Source organism: Liolophura sinensis, chromosome 4 (genome assembly GCF_032854445.1).
Source record: "Liolophura sinensis isolate JHLJ2023 chromosome 4, CUHK_Ljap_v2, whole genome shotgun sequence".
Taxonomy (NCBI): domain Eukaryota; kingdom Metazoa; phylum Mollusca; class Polyplacophora; order Chitonida; family Chitonidae; genus Liolophura; species Liolophura sinensis.
Window position 1 is genome coordinate 11,494,454 of NC_088298.1, and position 22,350 is coordinate 11,516,803.

Below are 22,350 nucleotides of genomic sequence, written 5' to 3' on the forward strand. Positions count from 1 at the left end.
ATTATGGTGAAAGGAAACTGGACAGAACCCAGGAGAAACCCCGCAGTCCGTTGTCTTTCGCTCTTGGAGAAGCATCATTCATTCTTTAATTATACACTTTCAGACAATTTTGTTGTGCACTGAATATTATGAAAAGATCTGAGAAGAACCGTTTCTAAAGCTTTTCAGGTTGAATGGGATGTTTCTCTCATTTCGGTAGCAAAAGTGCCCAAAAAAGAAATGCATAGAGGAAATTTCACATCACAAATCTGCATGGCCGAGTAGTTTAAAAGTGCGTTAGCTATAACCAGTACTAAACCATATTACATATTTACGATTTTAACAAAACTCAGCATTCAATGCAGGCCAATGGAACAGAGTTGATTTAGTTCATGTTTTATGTACTGTCACGCAATAATTTTTAGGCAGAGCACAAGACCGTAGACTGGTATTAAGTCTTAGGGCAGTTTGAACGATCGGTCCCTGTAGTTCAAAGTAGGATAGTTAATTTAATATCGTGTCAGCCAAGCTACACATAGAGAACGTGAGTAAGTGTAATACAAAAAACAGGGGCCAATTGTTCAAAAGTGGATTAAACGCTTAAATACCAGTCTTAGCATGATACAAAACCAATGGCATCAGAAGTAGATGCTCATCTCACCCTCTTGTGTCCCTATTATATGCCGCTTTTCTGTATGGGAGTGTAATGATACCCCAAATAGTATGTAAGACTTTCTGACCTCAGCTCGCACGTCTGTCCATCTGTCGGCGCGTCCGCCTGTCCACCTGTCTGTCGGTCTGCCTGTCCGCCTGTCCGCTCGTCCGCCTGTCCGTCTGTCCGTCTGTGCGCATCAAACACTAATCATATAAAATGAAAAACAGATGCTGTTCTTTCTGGGTATTACATGATAGATTTTCAAAACAGGAGCAATGTTATTCTAAAGCGACATTTTGTGTCATTGATTTATTTTTTTTGTTTGATTGTTGTTTGACAAGGAGAAGTTTTCACTTATACAATGGCCGTCAGTTTCATGGGTGTAGGAAATCGGAGTGCCCGGGACAAACCACAGTCCCTCAAGCACGTTACCGATTGGCTTTCCGCATTGACACCATATTTGTGGGAGGGGATGATTCTCAATGGTTGTAAGATTATGCAAACGGTCACACCAGCGTCGTCGACCGCTTTCAATTGTCATCATGGCCTCACGGAAAGTGAGAGCCGGAAAACTTACAAATTCCGTGTCCAAGACAGGTTTGAACCCACACCTCGCGTGTCCTGGCGATTGAAAGGCAATCACCTTACCACCCGGCCACAGCCCGATCCCAAGCGACATTACAGGTGCTTGATTTTAATCAGTATAATCAATGCAGGATATAACTCCGTTGTCACGTAAATGCAAGTCATCTGTTTATATCAACATGTATATAGATATTATCAACGCAACAGAATTCTGAATTTTAAATATTTAATAAACAAATGTAACATTGGAGCGTAGATACCATACGGACAGTAATTCACACATTCAACTAATAATCATATTATGATAAAAATCATATTAAATTTAGATATTTAAAACACAGTCATTATACATCAGAGTGAACATACTATTTAAATAGCAACTGCCGTATATAAATGTAATAAAAATGATTTCTGTCATCTGAATACCAATATGTATCATACATACTGTCACATTAAGCAGGTATAATAATTCAGTTTGTTACCATGGAAACATCATCACACTGGAATAATTATGCCGAAATTAACATTTATTTGTCTGTTTGACTCAAGAATATTCCACATTTAGTACTGAAGTCAGAATTATGGTGGGACGAAATTAACAAGAATAATAATAAAAAAACCCCATTAGATTTGTATTTTCATTGAAACTCCCATAAGTCTGTCAATTACTATTGTGTACTCTACACCCACAAATGAATATATTAACTCAATGTATTTTCTTTAAAAAATTGTCATAGAATCTGTTCGAGATGAAAGTCAAGCCAAATCTGAGTCTTGTGAAAATAATGATACATTTTGATATAATAATGATAATAGTAATGCTTATACATTTTGATATAATAATGATAACAGTAATGGTTATACATTTTGATATAATAATGATAATAGTAATGGTTATTTAATGATTCGTTAAACGTTACAACGCCTGTTAGCGTCAAAGTCGTGTACGTTATGTCCATTTGAAACAAGCGACTTACGGGTGGAAACCAAAAAAATAACATCTACCTTTGTGGCATAGAGATTTTTCTGCGATTTGACGAAAATGGCGAGTAAATTTGTCGAATGTGTGATGTGGGCCGTATGACATGACTTGAAAGGCAGACAGGAAATGAGGAAATCATGGAATGTCCGTCTCGAAATTACGGGAAATTAGCATTGAGGTACTTTTAAAAAAAACTACTTTATTCTTCCAACATGTAGCCTTTTTGTGAACTTTTTCTCAGTCGTTAATGTTAGAGACAAATGTAATAAAAAAGATGGCGGGTCACATGATACAGTAGGACTTTTTTTCTACCTTTTTTTAGCAATAAAAGAGTTCGAACTTCATTTTCCTCTATTGAAGTCTAACAAAGAGTTGCATGTGAGCAACAGTAATATGTAAGTGCTTTGAGCGATCATTACATTTAAAAACAAAAAAATATTAAAACATCATTATCAAGCAGCTTAAAGGACACATGTAACTCTTGCTTTTATTTCTTAATGCAGAAAATACAGAAGTTCAAAAAAGCTGCTCAACTTGGGACGTAAAAATGGCTTTAATGTACATTTTTTACCCAGGCCAGGAAATTAAGTAGTCTGCCGTGGTGACGTCATGGATGACAGCTGTCAAAACATCTGTGCACTTCTAGGGGGCGGGGGGATTGCGGCGGCCAGCTGGTCCCGCGTACGTTCAACGATGACGTCATTTTCGAAATATCAAAACCACCGACGGAAAATATGCATAACACAGGGGAGTTATCAAGAGGTATAAAATATAGCTGAAAATGATTTTTTTGGCAAATCTTCCTTAAAACCACACTCTTAGTTTATAAAGCCTTTTCATGTATCTTTCAATTTATTTTTTCTCAAATAGAATATTTGTAAGACCTCACTGGAAGGAATGAGGCATATTTATGTTTCAAGTCACAGATAAATTTCCGTCAAAACACAATTCCCCAAATATCAATTCAAAATCACACGACAGGTTTAACTGTTTTAAGTTCAACATCCGGTACATAAGAATTTGGAGGGGAGGCAACTCCTGGCGGCTCCCCGAAAGCCCGTCTTAAAAACATGAACTTGACACTCGCGAGCACTGTGAGCACTGCGGTCAGTATGAGGCTAGTAAGCAACAGCATCATAGTGACGTCATACAACTGCAAGCCTAAGGAAATAGCAGTGAATATTCCGTACATGCAAAAAGCTAATAACAGGTAAACAAATTTCACTCCCATCGGTGGGGATTTTTGTTCCTGGCGTCCCATAATCCAACCTTCGATCTTCAAAAACACGTAAAGCAGCCACCAAGCAAGGAGAACGTCGACGTAGTAGATGGCGGGAATGTTGATAATCTCGCGCATGCGCACCCACGGTCGACCATTTGCATCTGGAATCCAGCTGTACATGTAGATACAGACCGCCAGAAGCACGGTCACCGGTGCAAAGCGAAAGGCGAAGTGAATCTTTGTCCAAAACGGCAGGCTGAAAATCTGCAACAAAATATTGTAAATATTTCAATATCGTAGTTTAAATCTAATGTATTGGGGCCTCCGTGGCTCAGTTGCTTGGCGCGCTAGCGCAGCGTAATGACCCAGGATTCTCTCACCAATGCGGTCGCTGTGAGTTCAAGTCCAGCTCATGCTGGCTTGCATTCCGGCCGTACGTGGGAAGGTCTGGCAGCAACCTGCGGATGGTCGTAGGTTTCCCCCGGGCTCTACCCGGTTTCCTCCCACCATAATGCTGGCCGCCGTCGTATAAGTGAAATATTCTTGAGTACGGCGTAAAACACCAATCAAATAAATAAATGAATAAATCTATGTATCTAACTGTATACGAATCACACACGCCAATTATAATCTGATGGCTCTTAGAAGGTTCTCTTTTGCAAAAGGCATGATCATTTACCTTTATTTCATTTCTTATGTGGCCTTGCAAAGATTGCTTTAGAAATTTCTCTTCGACTTTATAAATAAATTAATGATCTGTTGTTTGACAATGAAAGACGGACAAACAAACAACATGATCTGTTGTATTTGAATTTCCCTCTTATACTGACAACTTGGCATATGCCTATGTTTTAAAAAGCAGTTCATCTTGTCACTACGCCCCTACACTCAAATATCACACTAACAAGTAACTACGGACGGGGAAACTTACATGCGTCACGGTGTACAACAACAACGTCCCGAAAACAAACATTGGCCATAACTTGGTCCCTAGTTGTTCCGGACCTGAGTTTTGAGCTGCCACTACGCCTGCGTGAAGGCAGAACCACGTCTCCAATAGCAACCGCCAATAGCGGTTAAGGTGGACTTGTGTCATCATAAGACTTCCTGAAATAATGGAAGGAATGAGAAATGATCACCTGAGCATTTTTATTTTCTGCACTCTTGTCACTTGTGACAGCGCCAAAATCACCAAGATAAATCGTAAAGCAGGTTAACATTCCCCAAAACTGACATCGTCTTCTGACACAATTTCCAGGTAATGTCTTTTCCGAAAGTAAACAAACAAATAAAAAAAAAATTCAGGACATTTCGTATAGGTGAGACTAACTTTGATTATTTCACTGCCATAAAGCGATACCAGATCGGTTAAGGAATTAAGTGACCAGTCGAAATGAAAATCACAGTCGTTTCAAAGCAGCCGTTATATTAAAGAAATGCATCATTATTTTAGAGTGAACTTGAAAAACAGAATTATTTTTTTGATTGACATTTTAATCTCATTTTACGTCGGTCAGAATAACGGTTGGACGAAACTTGCCAGGTACAGAACAAACGACCGGACTTGAAGCCGCAGTCAAATAACGATGTACACTGTTCGTGTTACCAGTTCGAATCACACCTCAAGCAAGGTAAAAAGCCACTTTGGGAGGTATAAATAATTTAAAACCCTCTGTTGTAAAAGTTTTGCGTGCCTTACAGCAAGGCTTATTTTGACGTCATTGTAAAAATGCTTGTAACTTATGTCGTCAATTTTGGTTGTAAACTAATATGGGTGGTTAGGGTAAACAAAAAAATCCAAACAACAAAACACACACACACAGACAAACACACAAACCACACAAAAAACTGGTCAATTGATCACCAAGCAATATTACTATTTGCGAGGCAAAAACCTTGCTATAGGTCAGCGATTCCGTCGGCTACATCATTTAAGCCAACAAGTGGTCTGAATCACCACGCGGTTGTTTAAGATTTGTTTCTTCTGTTGAAGCCCTTGGAAGCGCTTAGCTTCATTAGTCCTAAGTTTAGATTTATTTATTTTTTTGATTGGTGTTTCACGCCGTACTCAAGAATATTTCAATTTTACGACGCGGCCACATTATGGTGGGTGGAAACCGGGCAGAGCCCGGGGGAAACCCACGATCACCCGCAGGTTTCTTGACCTTCCCACGTACGGCCGGGGTGCAAGCCAGCATGAGACGGACTTGAACTCACAGCGACCGCTCTGATGAGAGACTCCTAGTGCGAAAACTAACTGAGCCACGGAGGCCCCAGATAAGCTGAGAGACATGTTTGATGAGAAGACGGCTGTTTGGATTGCCGCTAATAACTACAGTGCCGTAGACTTTATTGAACGACGTGGTATCCTACATTTGGACATCAAACCGAACAACATCCTCACTGACGACAAGCTGTATCCAATTCTTGCTGACTTTTGGGAACGCTAGGCGCCTTCACGAATGTCAGAGACCGGGTGACAACAACGTTCTAACGTCTGCCTACACGTCACCTGAACTACTAAAGGGAAGATGAGCAAACAAGATGGCCGACCTGTGTGCGACAGCCTACTGGTTTTATAAAATCGTCAAGGGGAGGTCACCTTTCCTGGGTAGGACTGTGTCGGAAAATGAGCTGAAGATTTCTCTGGGTGTCGTTTTTGATTATGATGGCTTGTCTTCTGCTGCCTGAAGCTTTCTGGCCAGTGAATTTGATCTATCCCATGCACAAAGCCTTGGCTACTATCGAGGTGCTTCCACAGTCGTGTCTCATGAATTGTTCGCCCAACTAGAGTGGTTTGAGTGTCGCCCCACCCAGTCTCCATTACTGCGGGTTATCTCAGCCCTGGACCGCACATCAATGTCCGCTACGAAACTCTTCCTACTCTGTGATACATCATCGTCTAGCGATTGTCTTGACGGCCAGGAAAAAGCGCCACCTTGACACAGACAGCAGAGGAGTTGACGAAGAAGGGAGATAACCCCACTTATGGCCCAAAGATCTGGTTACATTGATGGATATCTCGGTGACACCGAGGATTTCTTGGATAACTGGGGTTGAGCTGTAGTATCTCTATCAGCACTATATCTGTCATCTCACCGATTTTCATCAAGTCATTATATTTTACCAGCTGTATCTGCTGTATTATTATGTACGATTTAGTAATATATCAACCTGACTATTTTAAGACATTTTTAAAACTGTTATTTGATATTTATGTATGTTGTTTAAATTATGTTTATTTGGACTGTAACATAAGCTTTGTTCCCGTACATTGATTATGTTAAATGCTTACCGCGTACTGGACACGGGGACAGATAAGTCTTATTTCCTTGCCAGACCCAGTTCAACCTTATTCAGAGAAAGCGACTTCGGACTTTTGACGATTTCTTACCATTAACGCTTGTCTCCACATTGGCAAGTATATGATGCACACAAATGGTGATTTATCTACTGTCTTTACCGAACAGAAAGTGCAATAAAGTATCTTGTTTCCAGAAAGTATCTCTTGAGGTCTCCTTTGATGACGATCTCTTTAGGGAAAAGGATGACTCCTCAAGGAACAGCATTCCACGCTCGCCTCAAATACCGCAGGACAGAGATCTAGGACTCCTGTTGTCTCTTGCTTGTGCTTACGCCGAGGTAGTTGGCGTTCCAGCTGGGCCCAGCAACCCAGAAGACTCTTACTAATCCCGTCGCTGTGAGTCCTCTTGAACGTGGATACGTCTGTCAGCAGCCTGCGGATGATTGTTTGTTCCCCCACCATAAAGATGACTGTCGTCGTATAGCCAAAATATTCTTGAGTACGGTGCAAAACACAAATCAAATAAATAAATAAGAAATCATGCGATAAAATGGCAAATATCTACATAGCTCAGTGCTGTTTGGTTGGTCACCTCGGTCGTCTTCGTCGCCGAAATTTGCTGGAGCGGACAAACTTCACAGACAAAGTGGAATCGCCAGCGTACCTTTTTTTGATGTGTCTGCGAATTTCGGAGCGGACAAAATCGTCTGCGAAATACGCCGTTGCCAGCTCGGACACATTTTTCGGATTTTAGAATTTTAAGAAATAGGCCTGGTCATGTATAGAAAAATCCATCTAGTGTGTCCCCGTCTTTAGCCATTGGATTAAGCGATGAAGATCCTTGCTGAGCGTGCAACCAATCTCTGGTTTATTCTTGAGCCAGGTTGGAGTTGTGTTGGTGTGAGGGCAGTACTTCTTTTGCTTACCTTGTAAGAGTAAAATCCAGGTGTGTGCAAACCCCAGCACGTGACCCCACGTGTTTTCCATTGGATGGTACCAAAACGTGTAGACACAGGCCCAGGCGCATAGGTAACCATGGTATCGCTTCAGTATGTTGATGGGTCCGTAGTTGAGGCGCAAAAAGTTGCTAACCTTGTCCTTGTGTGCAAGCGTCGGCCAACCGAATACCATGCCTCTGTTTCTGTACTCCATCAGCATAATAAACGTCAACATTATAATCACCGAGCCTATAAAACGTAAGTGAAACGACAAATGAGAAATAAAAACACAATTTCCTTCAGAAGCAAACCTGACCGCCGTCATGTAAGTGAGAAATAAAGTCAAAAGGCAAGTCAAATAAATAGTCAAGTAAATATTTATTTAAGGGAAAAGGGATAAGGGAGCCTGGGGTAAACCACCGACCTTTGGCAAATTACTGATGAATTTTCCTACACCTGACATGTTAACATGTCGACATCTCATTGTTAACAAGGCTCCACAAACAGTGAAATGTAGTGACCTTAGAGACCATGAATTTTATATCACTTCTATGTAAAACTGGCTTGACTATTGAACTTACTACTTACTCATATTCTAACCACCGCTGGACTAATGGAATCTGGTATTACATTCACTTAGCCCATATTCTAAGAACGGCTGCGCCAATGGGATCTGCTCTTACTTACACTGCGAGCTGGCGATGCTTACATCCTGAGCTGTGGAGTCATAAGTGGTGTGTGTTTGCAACAAATGAAGAAGATGGAAAAACACATTGATGCCGAAGAAATAATAGTTGTATTTGTTGAGCGAAGGTGTGTAGTCCATTCCTCGTTTGGCCTGGAAGAAGTTAAAAAGCCGACTGATAGTGCATGGTTGTTCTATTCTGATGAAAAAATGCTAAAAAAAAAACCAAACTAAAATGTCAGGCTCTGACTGGAGACCAAATTTCGAGCTGAGGATTACAAGCCTATGAGCGTTCGAGGCTTGAAGTTTAAAACATATCGCAAACCATCATGACTGGCTGATTTTAAGGTCGATCAAAAGTTGCCGTTACTCAGTCGTGAGCAACTGATCCAAGGACGGTTAGCTTAATGGACCAGTTTGAAAGATGGATGGAAATTTGTGAGTAAGCATGGGTGGGCTAAGTGGTGCTTAGGTACAAAATTGGGTGTAAAACAGAATCATCCAGAGTGCTCATTCATAAGCCGACGTTTCAGACGTGTGTGTGCGCGTGCGTGTGTTTTGTATCGTTTACTATAGGATGGGTGAGTTAGTGGTCAATATATGGACGATTAATTGCGGCCTAAAACATACACAAAATTGATTATTTTGCAATCAGGCATTAGCTCTACCAACTTTAACCAATGAAAATCGTTACTTTTAAGGACCGACCTATAGCATCAAATGTTAAAAAGTAAGTGACTACAGTCCACAAATAAGAAATCCAGATGTAATCACCTGCGATTTCTAATTTTATTTTTCACTGCCTTTTGTGACTGCACTATCTTTCTGCGTGTAGAGTGCTGTCGTCTGAGGGCCATAATTGAAAACCTCATTTGAAGTATAAATGTGTGCTTTTCGGGGATATTGCCGGCGATGGACTCGAGACAAAGATAGCGATAAGCCATATGTTTATTGCCCTCCTATTCGGTAGTGTTGACACCATTAGGCGACTGTCAATTCAGCCTAAACAGTTCATCGGTCAATGACTATCGGTAATTTGAGTGGAGTTGTCAAAGCCGGTGCGTTTGAGCGTTGCAGAGCTAGAAGCAATGCTGTAAGATAAGAAGTTAAAAAGAAACGATTACGTATAACCTTGCAATTAGTTATATCGAAGGAGAGGTGAAAACAACTGTTTCTGTATGACGTAGTTTCCACTGAGCCACTTCTAATCTGGAATTCTTACCTGGTACTTGGGTGCCCCATATTAGGGAAACCGGGACACGTTTTCACTTACTTTGAACTAAGATATTTTAATTTTACACATCACAAAAATAAAAAGGTGTAAGATTTTATAACTTGGGGTGGGATACGTTATCAGTACACATAAACATTTAGTGGTAGTGATGTATCATTGTGTTTAGTGTTTTCTTTTAACATAATAAATGAACATAAAAGCAAATGGAAAATTAGCTGAGGACTGTGACAAGCTGCGTCTCACCTTTTCCTGCTGTAAATTATAGATGACGATCCAGACGAAGAGTTGATGGGAAATGTAACAGACCCAGACGAATAAGCGGCTGTACCACGTGACCTGATCTGGTGGCAGCTTCCAGTAATACCATCGCGATGACGCGTCTGCACCATGCCTGGAACAGTAAAGGAGAGAATATAACGACTGGTCGGTTGTTAGACGGATGGATCGACAGACCGAGTATTATGAAAATTTTATTGATGAAATCATTATCAGGTGGTAAACCCGGGACCACACCAAGGTCGAGTCATACCAAAGACTTTAAAAACGGTACTTGATGCTGCCTTGTTTGGCGCTCAGAACTGAGAGTTTAAAGCAAGGAAACAGGACCATAGTCTGTTTCAGTCATACTCGCTACCAAAACTTCTTTTAGTTAGTGACAAGTAACGACACCAGCTCTACAAATGGATACGTGGGAAGTTCATATTCTTGCAAAGAAAATCAAATAAGAACACTTTTTTCTAATTCATAATGTTAAACTCCATAAACTTAGTTTCAACACCAAGAACTAATTTCTTCGGATGACGTCATAATTATTAAAAAAACCAGAGGCATGCTGGGGAATAGGTGCACCAACATGCGTTAACTCCACCCGGTAACACATCCTACACGACACTCTCAACGAATAGACTACATTGCTTTTTTATAACAAAATTTCCTAACATCCAGCGTTAAACTGCCCTGAGATAATATACTACAACAGATAAAATTATATTCATAGATTAAGACTATATTACATTAGTGCCCTGTAAACAATTTCAAATATGGCAGCGGCAGAAACAGGGTTTACAGTAGGATCGCTAGCAGATAAGGAAACTGGTGTCGTTCTCCGTCAAAACATGCCGAACTCCGCCCAGTATCCAGCATACCACTGGTTTTTTTTTAATAATTATGCCGTCACTTGAGGCAATGGGTTCTTGCCGTCGAGACGGGGCTTTTGGACTTCAACATTATAAATTAGAAAAAGTGTTCTACTTTCATTTTCCATGACAATGATGTGAACCTCAAAAATATCAGCGTTTATGCTGTTACATAAAGTTATGTTGTTACGTGTCACTGACTAAAGGCAATTTTGGTGACTTATTTTACAGGCAGCTGAAAACAGGCGACTTTCTAAAAGAAACAGACAATAGTTGGCCAGGTGTAAGTGTAATTTGACTGGGTAGCGCGTCTGGGGTATTTGGCATGGCTCTTTTTCAGCATGGACTCGCCCTGCCGCTAGAAATCACAGTATGTTATTCTTAATGTCTCCGCCTCGTAGTCGGGAGACCCGGGATCAAACCCAGGTGGGGTCGTACCAAATGGTTAACTCGCTTGACGCTCATCACTGAAAGGTTAGACGGAAACAGGACTGGTTGGCCCGGTATAAGTATAATATGGCTGGGTGGGGTGTCATTTCTGGTGTCACCAGCATAATACTTCAGTGGCTCGCCCTGCCAAAAGAAGGCACATGACATGTACACACACCTAATGATTCCTCTTCGTTCTATGACTGAAAAATTGCTAAGTAATACCTTAAACCGTAATCATTCGTTCGTTCTTAGTGTTTGGATTATTTGGTCGCACTGACCTTCCTTTCACCCCTGGCTCGTCGATATCAGGTTCTGGTAAAAACCGGATCGATGACGTCGCACTGACGTTGTGTGAGAAGCCCGATTGAGCGTCCCATCCTCTACAGCTTCCTAAAGGAGATCAATGTAGCAAAAACATACATGTTAAAATCGTTTGTAACGATTAAAGGGCGGAATTTGGAGTCGCTGGTTCAGCAACGGATTTAAGTAAAGAAGTTTGTCGCGTACGCCTTTATCAAAGGGCGATGATTCACTTTGGGCATCCCGGTTAGCCCCACCCATAAATATGGTGTATGCTGTATAAGTGATAAAGTCTTGAATATGACTTTCTAAAACCATTCGGTCTGCCAGCAACCTGTGGATGGCTGTGGGTTTCCCCGGTTTCCTCCCGGGCTCTGCCCGGTTTCCTCCCACCATAATGCCGTATAATGTCGTATGAGTGAAATATTCTTGAGTAAATCAAATAAATAAAACCATTCAGGGGCCTACGTGGCTCAGCCGGTTAGTGCGATAGCGTAGGGTAATTACCCAGGAGCCTCTCAACAATGCGGTCGCTGTAAGTTCTGGTCCAGCTCATGCTGGCTTCCTCTCCAGTCGTATGTGGGAAGGTCTGCCAGCAACCTGCGGATGGTCGTGGGTTTCCCCCGGGCTTTGCCAGGTTTCTTAATGCTGGCCACCGTCGTATAAGTGAAATATTCTTGAGTACCGCGTAAAAGACCAATGAAATAAATAAATAAATAAAAAGCCATTTAATGAAACAAACTAAACCAAAGTAACATTGTTAGAACACAGATACCTAATCCAAGGTCGCATGACTTGTAGTGTATACCGTGCTGTATAGGTATAACTCGTAGCCGTACAGCACACTGGCTGTTGCAGAGATGCAAAACACATCATGTCATGGAGACCAAATGGAGTGTATGTCTAACATCTGCAAACGCATCATGTCATGGAGACCAAATGGAATGTATGTCTACTAACTGCCTACTCATCATGTCATGGAGACCGAATGGAATGTATGTCTAACATCTGCAAACACATCATGCCATGGAGACCAAATGGAGTGTATGTCTAACATCTCCAAACACATCATGCCATGGAGACCAAATGGAATGCATATCTAACATGTGCAAACACATCATGCCATGGAGACCAAATGGAGTGTATGTCTAACATCTGCAAACACATCATGTCATGGAGACCAAATGGAGTGTATGTCTAACATCTGCAAACACATCATGTCATGGAGACTAAATGGAGTGTATGTCTAACATCTACAAACACATCATTTCATGGAGACCAAATGGAGTGTATGTCTAACATCTGCAAACGCATTATGTCATGGAGACTAAATGGAGAGTATGTCTAACATCTGCAAACACATCATGCCATGGAAACCAAATTGAGTGTATGTCTAACATCTGCAAACACATCATGTCATGGAGACTAAATGGAGTGTATGTCTAAAATCTGCAAGCGCATCATGCCATGGAGACCAAATGGAGTGTATGTCTAACATCTGCAAACACATCATGTCATGGAGACCAATCTAACATGTGCAAACACATCATGTCATGGAGACCAAATGGAGTGTATGTCTAACATCTGCAAACACATCATGTCATGGAGACCAAATGGAGTGTATGTCTAACATCTGCAAACACATCATGTCATGGAGACCAAATGGAGTGTATGTCTAACATCTGCAAACACATCATGTCATGGAAACCAAATGGAGTGTATGTCTAACATCTGCAAACGCATCATGTCATGGAGACCAAATGGAGTGTATGTCTAACATCTGCAAACACATCATGTCATGGAGACCAAATGGAGTGTATGTCTAATATCTGCAAACATATCATGTCATGGAGACCAAATGGAGTGTATGTCTAACATCTGCAAACACATCATGTCATGGAGACCAAATGGAGAGTATGTCTAATAAAACTGAAAACACATCATGTCATGGAGGCCAAATGGAATGTATGTCAAATATGTGCAAACACATCATAGCACGGAGGTCGAATGGAATGTATGTCTAACATCTGCAAACACATCATGGCACGGAGACCAAATGGGATGTATGTTTAATATCTACATTTATGTATATCAAAACAATCAAATTCAAATTCCTTTGATATTCCACTCTATATATGAAAAACTTGAACACAAGCAAGCTGTATTTAGCTCTAAAACTTTTAGTCGTGAGGAGACGATAAGCTTGAGCCTTACTCAAGCGCAGCTATGAGGGAAAAAAAGTGCAGGACGAATCACCAAGGTTCCAGAGCTAGCTTAGTTTAAAACGTGGACTATAAGGAGACATAATATAAATCTGTACACATTGAATATTTTTAATACTTAAAGCAGTCACTGCACGGAAACAAATTACCAATCGAAAACAAGGAAATCGGTAAATATCCAGTATATATCGGCGGATCAGGCTTGTTTTAAAGCTTACTCTGATGTGCAACGAAATGAACCTGCACATCAAATTTTATGACTATCGAATAAAAATTGGAGAAATCGAGCAGAATTCAAATCGCGACAGATAACCGGCGGTACTTACATGACCTGTACGTGAGTACTCGTCGTAAACAACCGATCTTTGCAAAATTACTGACGAACTTTCCCACATTTGACATGCACCTAATCTTTGCCCACCGTATTCTGGTATTGTGTTTCAAGACAATTAGTTTTCAAGTCGCCTCACAAACAATGAGAGCGGGAATCTACAAATTCCCTGTCCAAGGCCGGGTTTGAACTCTCGATTGAACGGACGGGTGGTATATCAGGCACCCCATCATTAATATTATCACCAGTGTATAATCCTGTGTAGCATAAGATATAAAGTTTTCTTTGGCTGCCACTGATTTTTTGTCGCACAGTCACATTACCTGAGATGAAAAAATCTCAAAGCCAATAAAACCCACCAAAATACTATTAAATGCAAGGCTATGATATCCGTTGTGTGTGTTTGGATTGGTCTATATTTAAATATAACACACTTGAAGGCTTTAATTAATATCCCTCCTTCTACTTTTGTGGGAGCAATGAATAGCATTGAATACTGTAAACTGAGCTACAACAACTTACCGATGCCGAAGATGGCGCCCCCCAGCGCCACCATAAACAACACTCCACATATCCATAGTATGACGTCATGTCGCCTGAACCATGGCAGTGACGTCACAGTAATCTCCTGTATAAACAACAAATACAGTTCAGCCGAGCCCAACATGAGGGTTACTGACGCCATATATCTCCGTATGTCATCACTGACTAACTATGTAACGTATTTATCTCGCAGAAAGACCCACCAATCCCCCCTCTCCTCCTCCCTCCCCTAAAAAAAAAACAAGTACGGGTAAATCACTCATTGTTTTCTAAACAAAGGGTATAACCAAATCAGCAAAACACTTGACGTCGGCTGCAGGATACGGGATGATACATGTCACCCACGTCACTGATGCTGTCCAATTGAAAGCGGAGTACATTGTATGATGCGGGAAAAGGACGGTCATACCTCCTCGCATAAACGGTTACTTTCAGGCAAATAGAATACGGAACCTACCCAAAATTTTGTTTTAGAGGACACCTCAGTGATATCCCTTCCAACGGAAACCATGATGTTGGTTCATTACCTTAAATTCCAGTTTAGTTTCTAACGGAAGTGTTGTTGCCTTGGGATATGTTTCCGATTTCAGATCTGTAGACTTACGTACCAGAAACACGGTGCAGCTTATAGTGGTAAATTATTCCTAATGCAAGTATACACAAGACCGTGCCGCATGTAGTACAAAGTCGTATACATGTCCATAGCTGACAGATCCGTCCTATGACATCCAGACATCAGACATACTGACGTCGGACTAATCAGACCTGTTTCCTTGCTTTAACCTCTCAGTGCTGAGCTCCAAGCGAGGCAGCAACTAATATCATATGGCCCGACCTGGGTTTGATTCCAGGTTTCCCAACAGCGGACTCTAACCATTAGGCACAGCGCAATGACCCATGATCCTCCCACCAATGCGGTCCGCTGTAAGTTCAAGCCCAACTCATGTTTAATTGGGAAAGTCTTGCAGCCACCTATGGTTGGTCATTAGGTTTGCCCCGGGGCTCTGCCCGTTTTCCTCCACTGCCATAATAAGTGGAATATTCTTGAGTACGGTGTATAACATCAGTCAAATAAATAAATAAATATTCAGTTGGCCAACGAAGCGGTCTACTGTTTTGGAAAGAGCCTGACAACTTTTTTACACAGTGTTACTACCCACTTCTCTTGAGGTTACCAAGGTAACAAAATGATATGACCTCACTTCACGGTGTGCGTAAATGTGCAATTACATTAATCTATGTATTGTTTACAAAACCGCAATTCGGGCAATTAAGTGCAAGATTTTCCTTGGAACGAAAGAGCGGGGTGGTGGTGCTGGTGCTGGTGGTGGTTTACTAATTGGATAATGCTGCCACACAGACATTCAGGTTGTTGATACACTATAAATGTCTGCACTGCTATTTTGCACCTAATTAAAATATGTCAGAGTTTTGTCTGCTTTGGAAAGAACTGAAATTTTTTTTGCGCAGTGTTACTACCCATTCTCTTTCAGGTTATCAAGGTAACAAAATGCTATGAATTTATTTCTAGCAACCACATCTCAAAAATGGCTGTCCTGTTAGATTGATTTTTTGATGCGTTATAAAGAAAGGTGTAAGCTGCATGTGGGTTGTATAGCATGGTACCATGCAAAGTTTGGGATATATGTATTTTTGAGGTTGAAGTTGACAAATTCACCACATAAATAGTAAGAAAAATCAATGGGCTCGTCTAACATATAGCCTGCCGTATTGGCTGCCGTATTGGCCTGAAAAACGCCGACCGAGAGTCAATACGACGACGTGAAGCGGAAACTATGGAAACCGGATGCGGGCATGTTGTCTCTCCCGTTTTGCCCCAAACCAGAAACAGCGACATTTGAAGGACACTGCGAGATTTCAGATGTCACTGTTACTGGTTTTGGGCAAAACCGGGAGAGACAAGCATGGCAAGCATCTGGCTTCCATAGAATACACTCGATTTATAACATTTTTAATAACTGAAGGCTATATATGTCGGCTATTACTAAACAACAGGCTCCCGGAGTCTCAATTTTGCTGCCAGAAGACAGATATCCTTCATATTTGAGGAGACTTCGTCGCTGAAATCTGTGATGTCAGCCATTTTGACTTTGAATTCGATCAAAGGACTTTAAAGTTAGCCTCAAATGAAGATCATTCCTGGAGTTAAACCTTAAATAAACTGAATATAAATAACACACAAAAAGAAACATGCGCGTGAGAAATTTCACACACATAAATTTGCCATATGTATACATAAAAACAGGTGCTCGCAACCGAGAACAACCGAGAAACATGACCCACGAATTTACTTTAAAGCCTGATTTTTAAAATGATTGTACACTCACGGGACGTTGAGAAAACAAACTCATGGAAGCCACACTTGGGCTTGCAGAATATTACTTATAATTCTGATTTCAACTCAGAGAGCAGTGTTATGTTAGTCACATTGGCAAACCTTTGCCCTAATCTATTCCCCGATGTCGTTCTAGTGACTGGATTCTCAACTACTTCGACTTGAAAAACCTAGCACAGCATGCGTAATCAACACCGTCACGGACGATAAACTTTTGTTGTCACGGCTATACACATGTTCTTCTCTAGTCACGGCCCTTTCTGTGCCTCTACATAAACCGATTCAATTGCTCATATAATATCCGGTATATGATTTCTTTATGTCTGTGGAATTAAGACATGAATATTCTACACGTCTCAGATGTTATATATACGGAACCGTGGAAGGGACGGGCGGATTTCTTTTGCTCATCATTGTCACAGTAAAGATGAAGAAAATTGTCTTTTTAAAGATGCATTGTTTTATTTCTAATTTTTTATAGTTAGGGAGAAAAAAAAATGTTTCTGCGCTCCTTCAAAAAACAATATTTTCAACTTCACTGTGACAATGGTGAGTAAAAAAAGTTCGTTTTTTTTGAATCTGCTTTTAATTATAAATATTTATTAAATTGTCTTTTTTTTGGAGTCAAAATTATATTTCGCATGTCCCTTCCACGGTTCCGTATATATTCGTTGCTTCCAAATAAATTGCATTTTATTCTTTGATAGACTGTCAGCCATTCGTTTTTATTTTCCAGACTTTCAGACTTCTCCCATAAAAAAGGCTCTTCAAATTTATTTAAGATCATTTTTGGTGTTGGTTTCTGCTTTGCTGTATAGGTTGGGTTATTTAACTTACTGGCCGTCGACAGAACACTGATCGTGGAATAACACATATTTATTTATTTATTTATTTATTTATTTGATTGATGGATTACGCCGTGCTGCAGGATATCTCACTTATACGTTTTGCATATAGCATTGGTTTCAGGGAAACGGAGAGAGCCCGAGAGGAAACCAATGCCGATCCCGCAGGGTGGGCATGCATTTAGATTCATACATATAGGACCGGGCGTGTTGGCGGCTGGTTCACATGGTCTTTGTGGCGTCCCACATAAAGATATATGTACGAAGTGCTCCACCACGTAAACCAGCTAATGTTACTATATTATATATCGGGGTGATAAAATAGGTTGTATTGAGAGACACGCAATATGCATTTGAGATTGGGTTCTATAATGCATTATATAGGGCCTTTCATGAGGATACAGAGAAGCTTTCTCGCTGGAATGCTGTATACACGCCTATCTCCCCGTTTGGTCATACCTTGCTTATCTTTAGAGAAAATGTATGTATACAGTGACCAGTAGACCGTCCCCATAAACTGGGTTGAACACCACAGTGTTAATTTGTATGGCTTATATGAGCTTGTCACGAGACCACGAAGCGAACTTAAGTCAAAATTTCAAATCACTTCAAAAATTCCTATTTTTAAATAACAAGGTCAAAATATTGCTTAACATAAATTCGGGGTATTTTTTTAGCACAATTTCAGCTAAAATAACGAACGGAACATATCAAATTTATGATTGAAGTTTTGACTTAAGTCTAAGATCGCTTACCTAGTGATCCCGGCTCCAGAAAACGTGTGTAAATCATTATACCAGTTTTCGATCATAGCTATGATCTTCTAAGGCCTTGAAATCTTTTCATTTTCACCAGAATCACATGTTTTGCTCTGGGAATCGACCATGTCTTTTGCACCATGGGGCAGTTGACCTGCAGGACTTCGATGTCAACAGACACGCACATGGGCATATCTGAGATATTCACTTGAGCGACCTATTTGCGCATGCAGCTAACAAACTGAATAACTCATTTGCTATTTATTTATTTATTTGTTTTGAGACGGACGGCCGTCCTCCTGAATGTTTCACTCACGTACATACGACGTCGTCATGTTACGAGGGAAACAAACCTACCAGACACAGCCAGATCACCACCGCCAACCAACAGGCACTTGCAGACAAACCTATCTTAAAGTAGCTGCCGATCAGCCTACCACTTCTAGTGACTTCACGTGTACTGGTACGACCGGAGCTTTACGCCAGGAGGTTTTGTCAGTTGTAACGTGACTGACATTTTTACTCCATACAGAGAATAGACTTACTGAACTCATGGTGACTACATACACTCTAATTAGACTATACGAAGAAGCCAGCATGAGCTATACATGCTGCGCGGTCACCTAGTACCGACGCCTCGGATATGTCTGTTTTTTCATTCCATGAACTACCTTGAACCTGACGTAATGACATAGCCACAGACAAAAGTCTGCAATCTTGGGGCTCTAAGTGGACAAAAACCCGGATTCTTCATCCAAAGCTGCATTTGTTAATGAAATATTCTTGGGAACAAAGTGACGCCCACTCATACAAATACAAATAAATAAATAAATAAATAAATCAATAAATAAATAAATAAATAAATAAATAAATAAATAAATAAATAAATAAATAAATAAAGTATACACTATAAATGTCTGTTGTAAAGACAAGGTTGTTACAAGGTTGTCACCTTTGTTGTTCTCGATCCAGTTGACCTATAACTCATTACGGTCACTCAGTAAGCGGAATTCCATGACTGAAGACGAATGTTCAAGACTGTTTTAAGACATTTACGTTCCTCACCAACGGTTAGTTGGACAACATGGAATTTGATTTTTTCATTTATTTGATTGATGTTTTACGACGTACTCAAGAATATTTCACTACTACGACGGCGCCCAGCAACATGGTGGGAGGAAATCCGGGAGAGGCTGGGGGAAACCCACTACCATCAGCAGGTTGGCATGGAATTTGAAGGTGTCTCTATGGATGTGAAGGTTCTAGTTATCTGCAGTGCTGCTGCTGTCTCCGTTGTGGAACAGCAACGGGGGCTAGGGAGGCAGCCTAGGTTCCGAGACGCCCACAGTATGTTCAGTACGAAAAGTTGTTGGCAGAGCTTGCCCTAGAGGACAGGACAAGGCTTCCTGAACTTCCAGCGCATGGAACCCGACTTGTCCCATGACCTCCACATCGCACTGGGCCCAGGATTGAGCGAGCGGTAATCAATTACAGACACTCTTTGGAGACAAAAAAGGGTCTCCACATCACACGACCTTACTGACCACAAACAAGGGACCAAATGCCGATCTATGCGACCGAATCCAGATAATTGCACGATAAAAATTACGACAAGCAAACTCACGATTGTCAAGTTGTGGCCGAGTTTCACGACAGTTTTTAACATGTTCAAAAGTGTCGTGAACGTTTGTCGGCCATATAAAACTCAACAAGAACGACGCCGACATGTCATGACACAACCAGGACAATTAAAAAAACAGCATTAGGGAGTAGAGTATCGTGTCTTAAAGCCGACTTTGAGGTGAAGCAGTCGGGAAGACAGTCGTGGCCAGTGGGAGAGTAACTTTACTCATGATCAAAAATACAACCACGTCGATTTATCTAATATGAATCAGGACATGTATACTAACATAGGATTTACCTACGACTGGCACTGACCTTGCTTTCGTCCATGGTCGCCTCTGGTGTATTCATTTTAGAGCTGCCCTTAATAGGAATCAGTTCAAATGATGTTTCCTATGTCAAACCACCCCAACTGTAGAGTGTTACGGGTAAGCCGTCTAATACTATCTACCCAACCAATCTATGTGTACCATTATCTTTTACTGCTGTATACACACGGGTGTGGTGTACATTTACACCATACACATAGGCGTACATAAGCAGCACGCTTGTAATATATCATTATTCATCCCTGTACACTATTGCACAAAACTGTCAGCATTTTGCCAGTCAGCTATTGTATGGACTACTGCGTTTCAACAGCGGAATAATAGTTCGTGCTCTTTTTTTAACGGGCATAGAAGCTCTGAGTTTATCTTTCCAGACGCGACATGACTACATGTAACCTATCGTTTAAGTCAGCATACTCAACTAGGACGACTGGTATCTTTATGGCCCTGCTGTTGTAGCAAGAATGACCCAGAAGACGTCCAGCTTATTCGAACAACTTACCCTTTCCGACATTAACTTTAAATCTGCTCTGCCTAGCTAAAATCCAAATCCTTTATTCATCGAGATGATAGAAAAGCTTCGGTATCACTTGCCTTCTTGTACATGCGTGTAAGTGGCCTATGGCGGCAAATGTAAACAGCACTCGATATACGTACAGGGCTAACACCTATAGGCCTTTATATCATGCTGTAGGCCAATATATAGCCTTACCTTCTAGGTCGCTAGTTCATAGCTTATTTTCGCTTAATCCTAATTATTCTGATGCCTAGTGGAAGATTCATCGATACAGTATTATATTCAAACGTAAGACCAGTAGGATAACATCCTGCTTTACGCAGTCCTAATTTTACCAGCGCGGGTTTCCGAAGCTGTAAACAAATTTTCGACTCTCAAAAACTTATATGCAAACGTCGTAACGCATTATTGTTTTTTATCACGTATGTGAATCTTTAAATTACGAACACATTTTAAAAATATGGGAAATTACCAATATAACTACTAACTCAATGATATGCAAAACGCAATGGAGAAATATTTTAAATCAAACATAGCGTGAGGGTAGGTTATTTTCTTTCTGTAGGCTATATACGTTCTGCAGAATGTGGAAAAAGGTTGAATGCATTGCCACTTCTTATGCATTGGTAAACGAAAGGAAAGAAAACAATTTGAGACGTACAGTCATGCCTCTGAAATACAATGGAGTTATTTGATTTGATTTGTGTTTTACGCCGTACTCAAGAATATTTCACTTATACGACGGCGGCCAGTATTATGGTGGGAGGAAACCGGGCAGAGAACGGCGGAAACCCACGACCAGGTTGCTGAAGGACCTTCCTTCACGTACGGCCGGAGAGGAAGCCAGCATGAGCTGGGCTTAAACTCAGAGCGACCGCATTGATGAGAGGCTCCTGGGTCATTGGGCTGTGCTAGCGCGCTAACCGACTGAACCACTGAGGCCCCTCACACTGGAGTTAGCCAAGGCCCCTAGTGAGGGTTGCACTAATTACTAATAGATTTGAAATATGTTTACGTATGCGTTAATTTAGCTTAACGATTAGCTTTTAAGGCGATGGTAATTAATGTTAATAAGGGGAAAAGATTAGGAATATCTGGGAGTAGGGAGTAGGGGAGGAGGTTGGAACCACTACACATCGACATCTGGATTAGAATTCGCGAAGAGGTATAGGAGCCAAGTATAGAACTCGCCTAACCACTGTTAGCAACTACCATGCATATCAAATGTTACGTCCCTCGACGTGGTAATTTATTACCTACCACATACCAATCCAGGTCACCAGGTTGCGAACCATTTATGTTATTTAGAGCTTTGAAATAAAGTTTTAGACCAAAGTTATGATCTTTTAGCTGAACAATTTGCCCTGGGGTGAC

General features: G+C 40.9%; 1 protein-coding gene across 2 annotated transcripts; it reads right to left on the reverse strand.

Moving 5' to 3' along the window:
• Positions 1-1,762: 1,762 nt before the first annotated feature.
• LOC135464744 (uncharacterized) lies at positions 1,763-20,557 on the reverse strand. Of its 2 annotated transcripts, none has more exons than XM_064742273.1 (8): positions 20,446-20,557; positions 14,528-14,633; positions 11,431-11,542; positions 9,828-9,975; positions 8,353-8,503; positions 7,654-7,914; positions 4,355-4,530; positions 1,763-3,687 (listed from the first exon to the last, which is right to left on the reverse strand). In XM_064742273.1, the coding sequence occupies exons 1-8, from the start codon at positions 20,479-20,481 to the stop codon at positions 3,172-3,174; spliced, it is 1,506 nt and encodes a 501-aa protein (XP_064598343.1). In that variant the 5' UTR covers positions 20,482-20,557; the 3' UTR covers positions 1,763-3,171. The 2 variants fall into 2 exon arrangements, with proteins under 2 accessions (XP_064598343.1, XP_064598344.1); XM_064742274.1 differs by having other exon boundaries at positions 20,429-20,530.
• Between the last annotated feature and the right edge of the window lie 1,793 nt (positions 20,558-22,350).

Bases quoted from the DNA above. Each gene is read 5' to 3' on its own strand.
- LOC135464744 (XM_064742273.1), bottom strand. From the start codon at position 20,481: ATGAATACACCAGAGGCGACCATGGACGAAAGCAAG. The intron at 9,976-11,430 runs GTCAGTGCGACC...TTACTGTTCCAG, and splicing joins GAGCCAGGGGTGAAAGGAAG to GCATGGTGCAGACGCGTCAT. The intron at 7,915-8,352 runs GTAAGTAAGAGC...TACGTTTTATAG, and splicing joins AAGCATCGCCAGCTCGCAGT to GCTCGGTGATTATAATGTTG.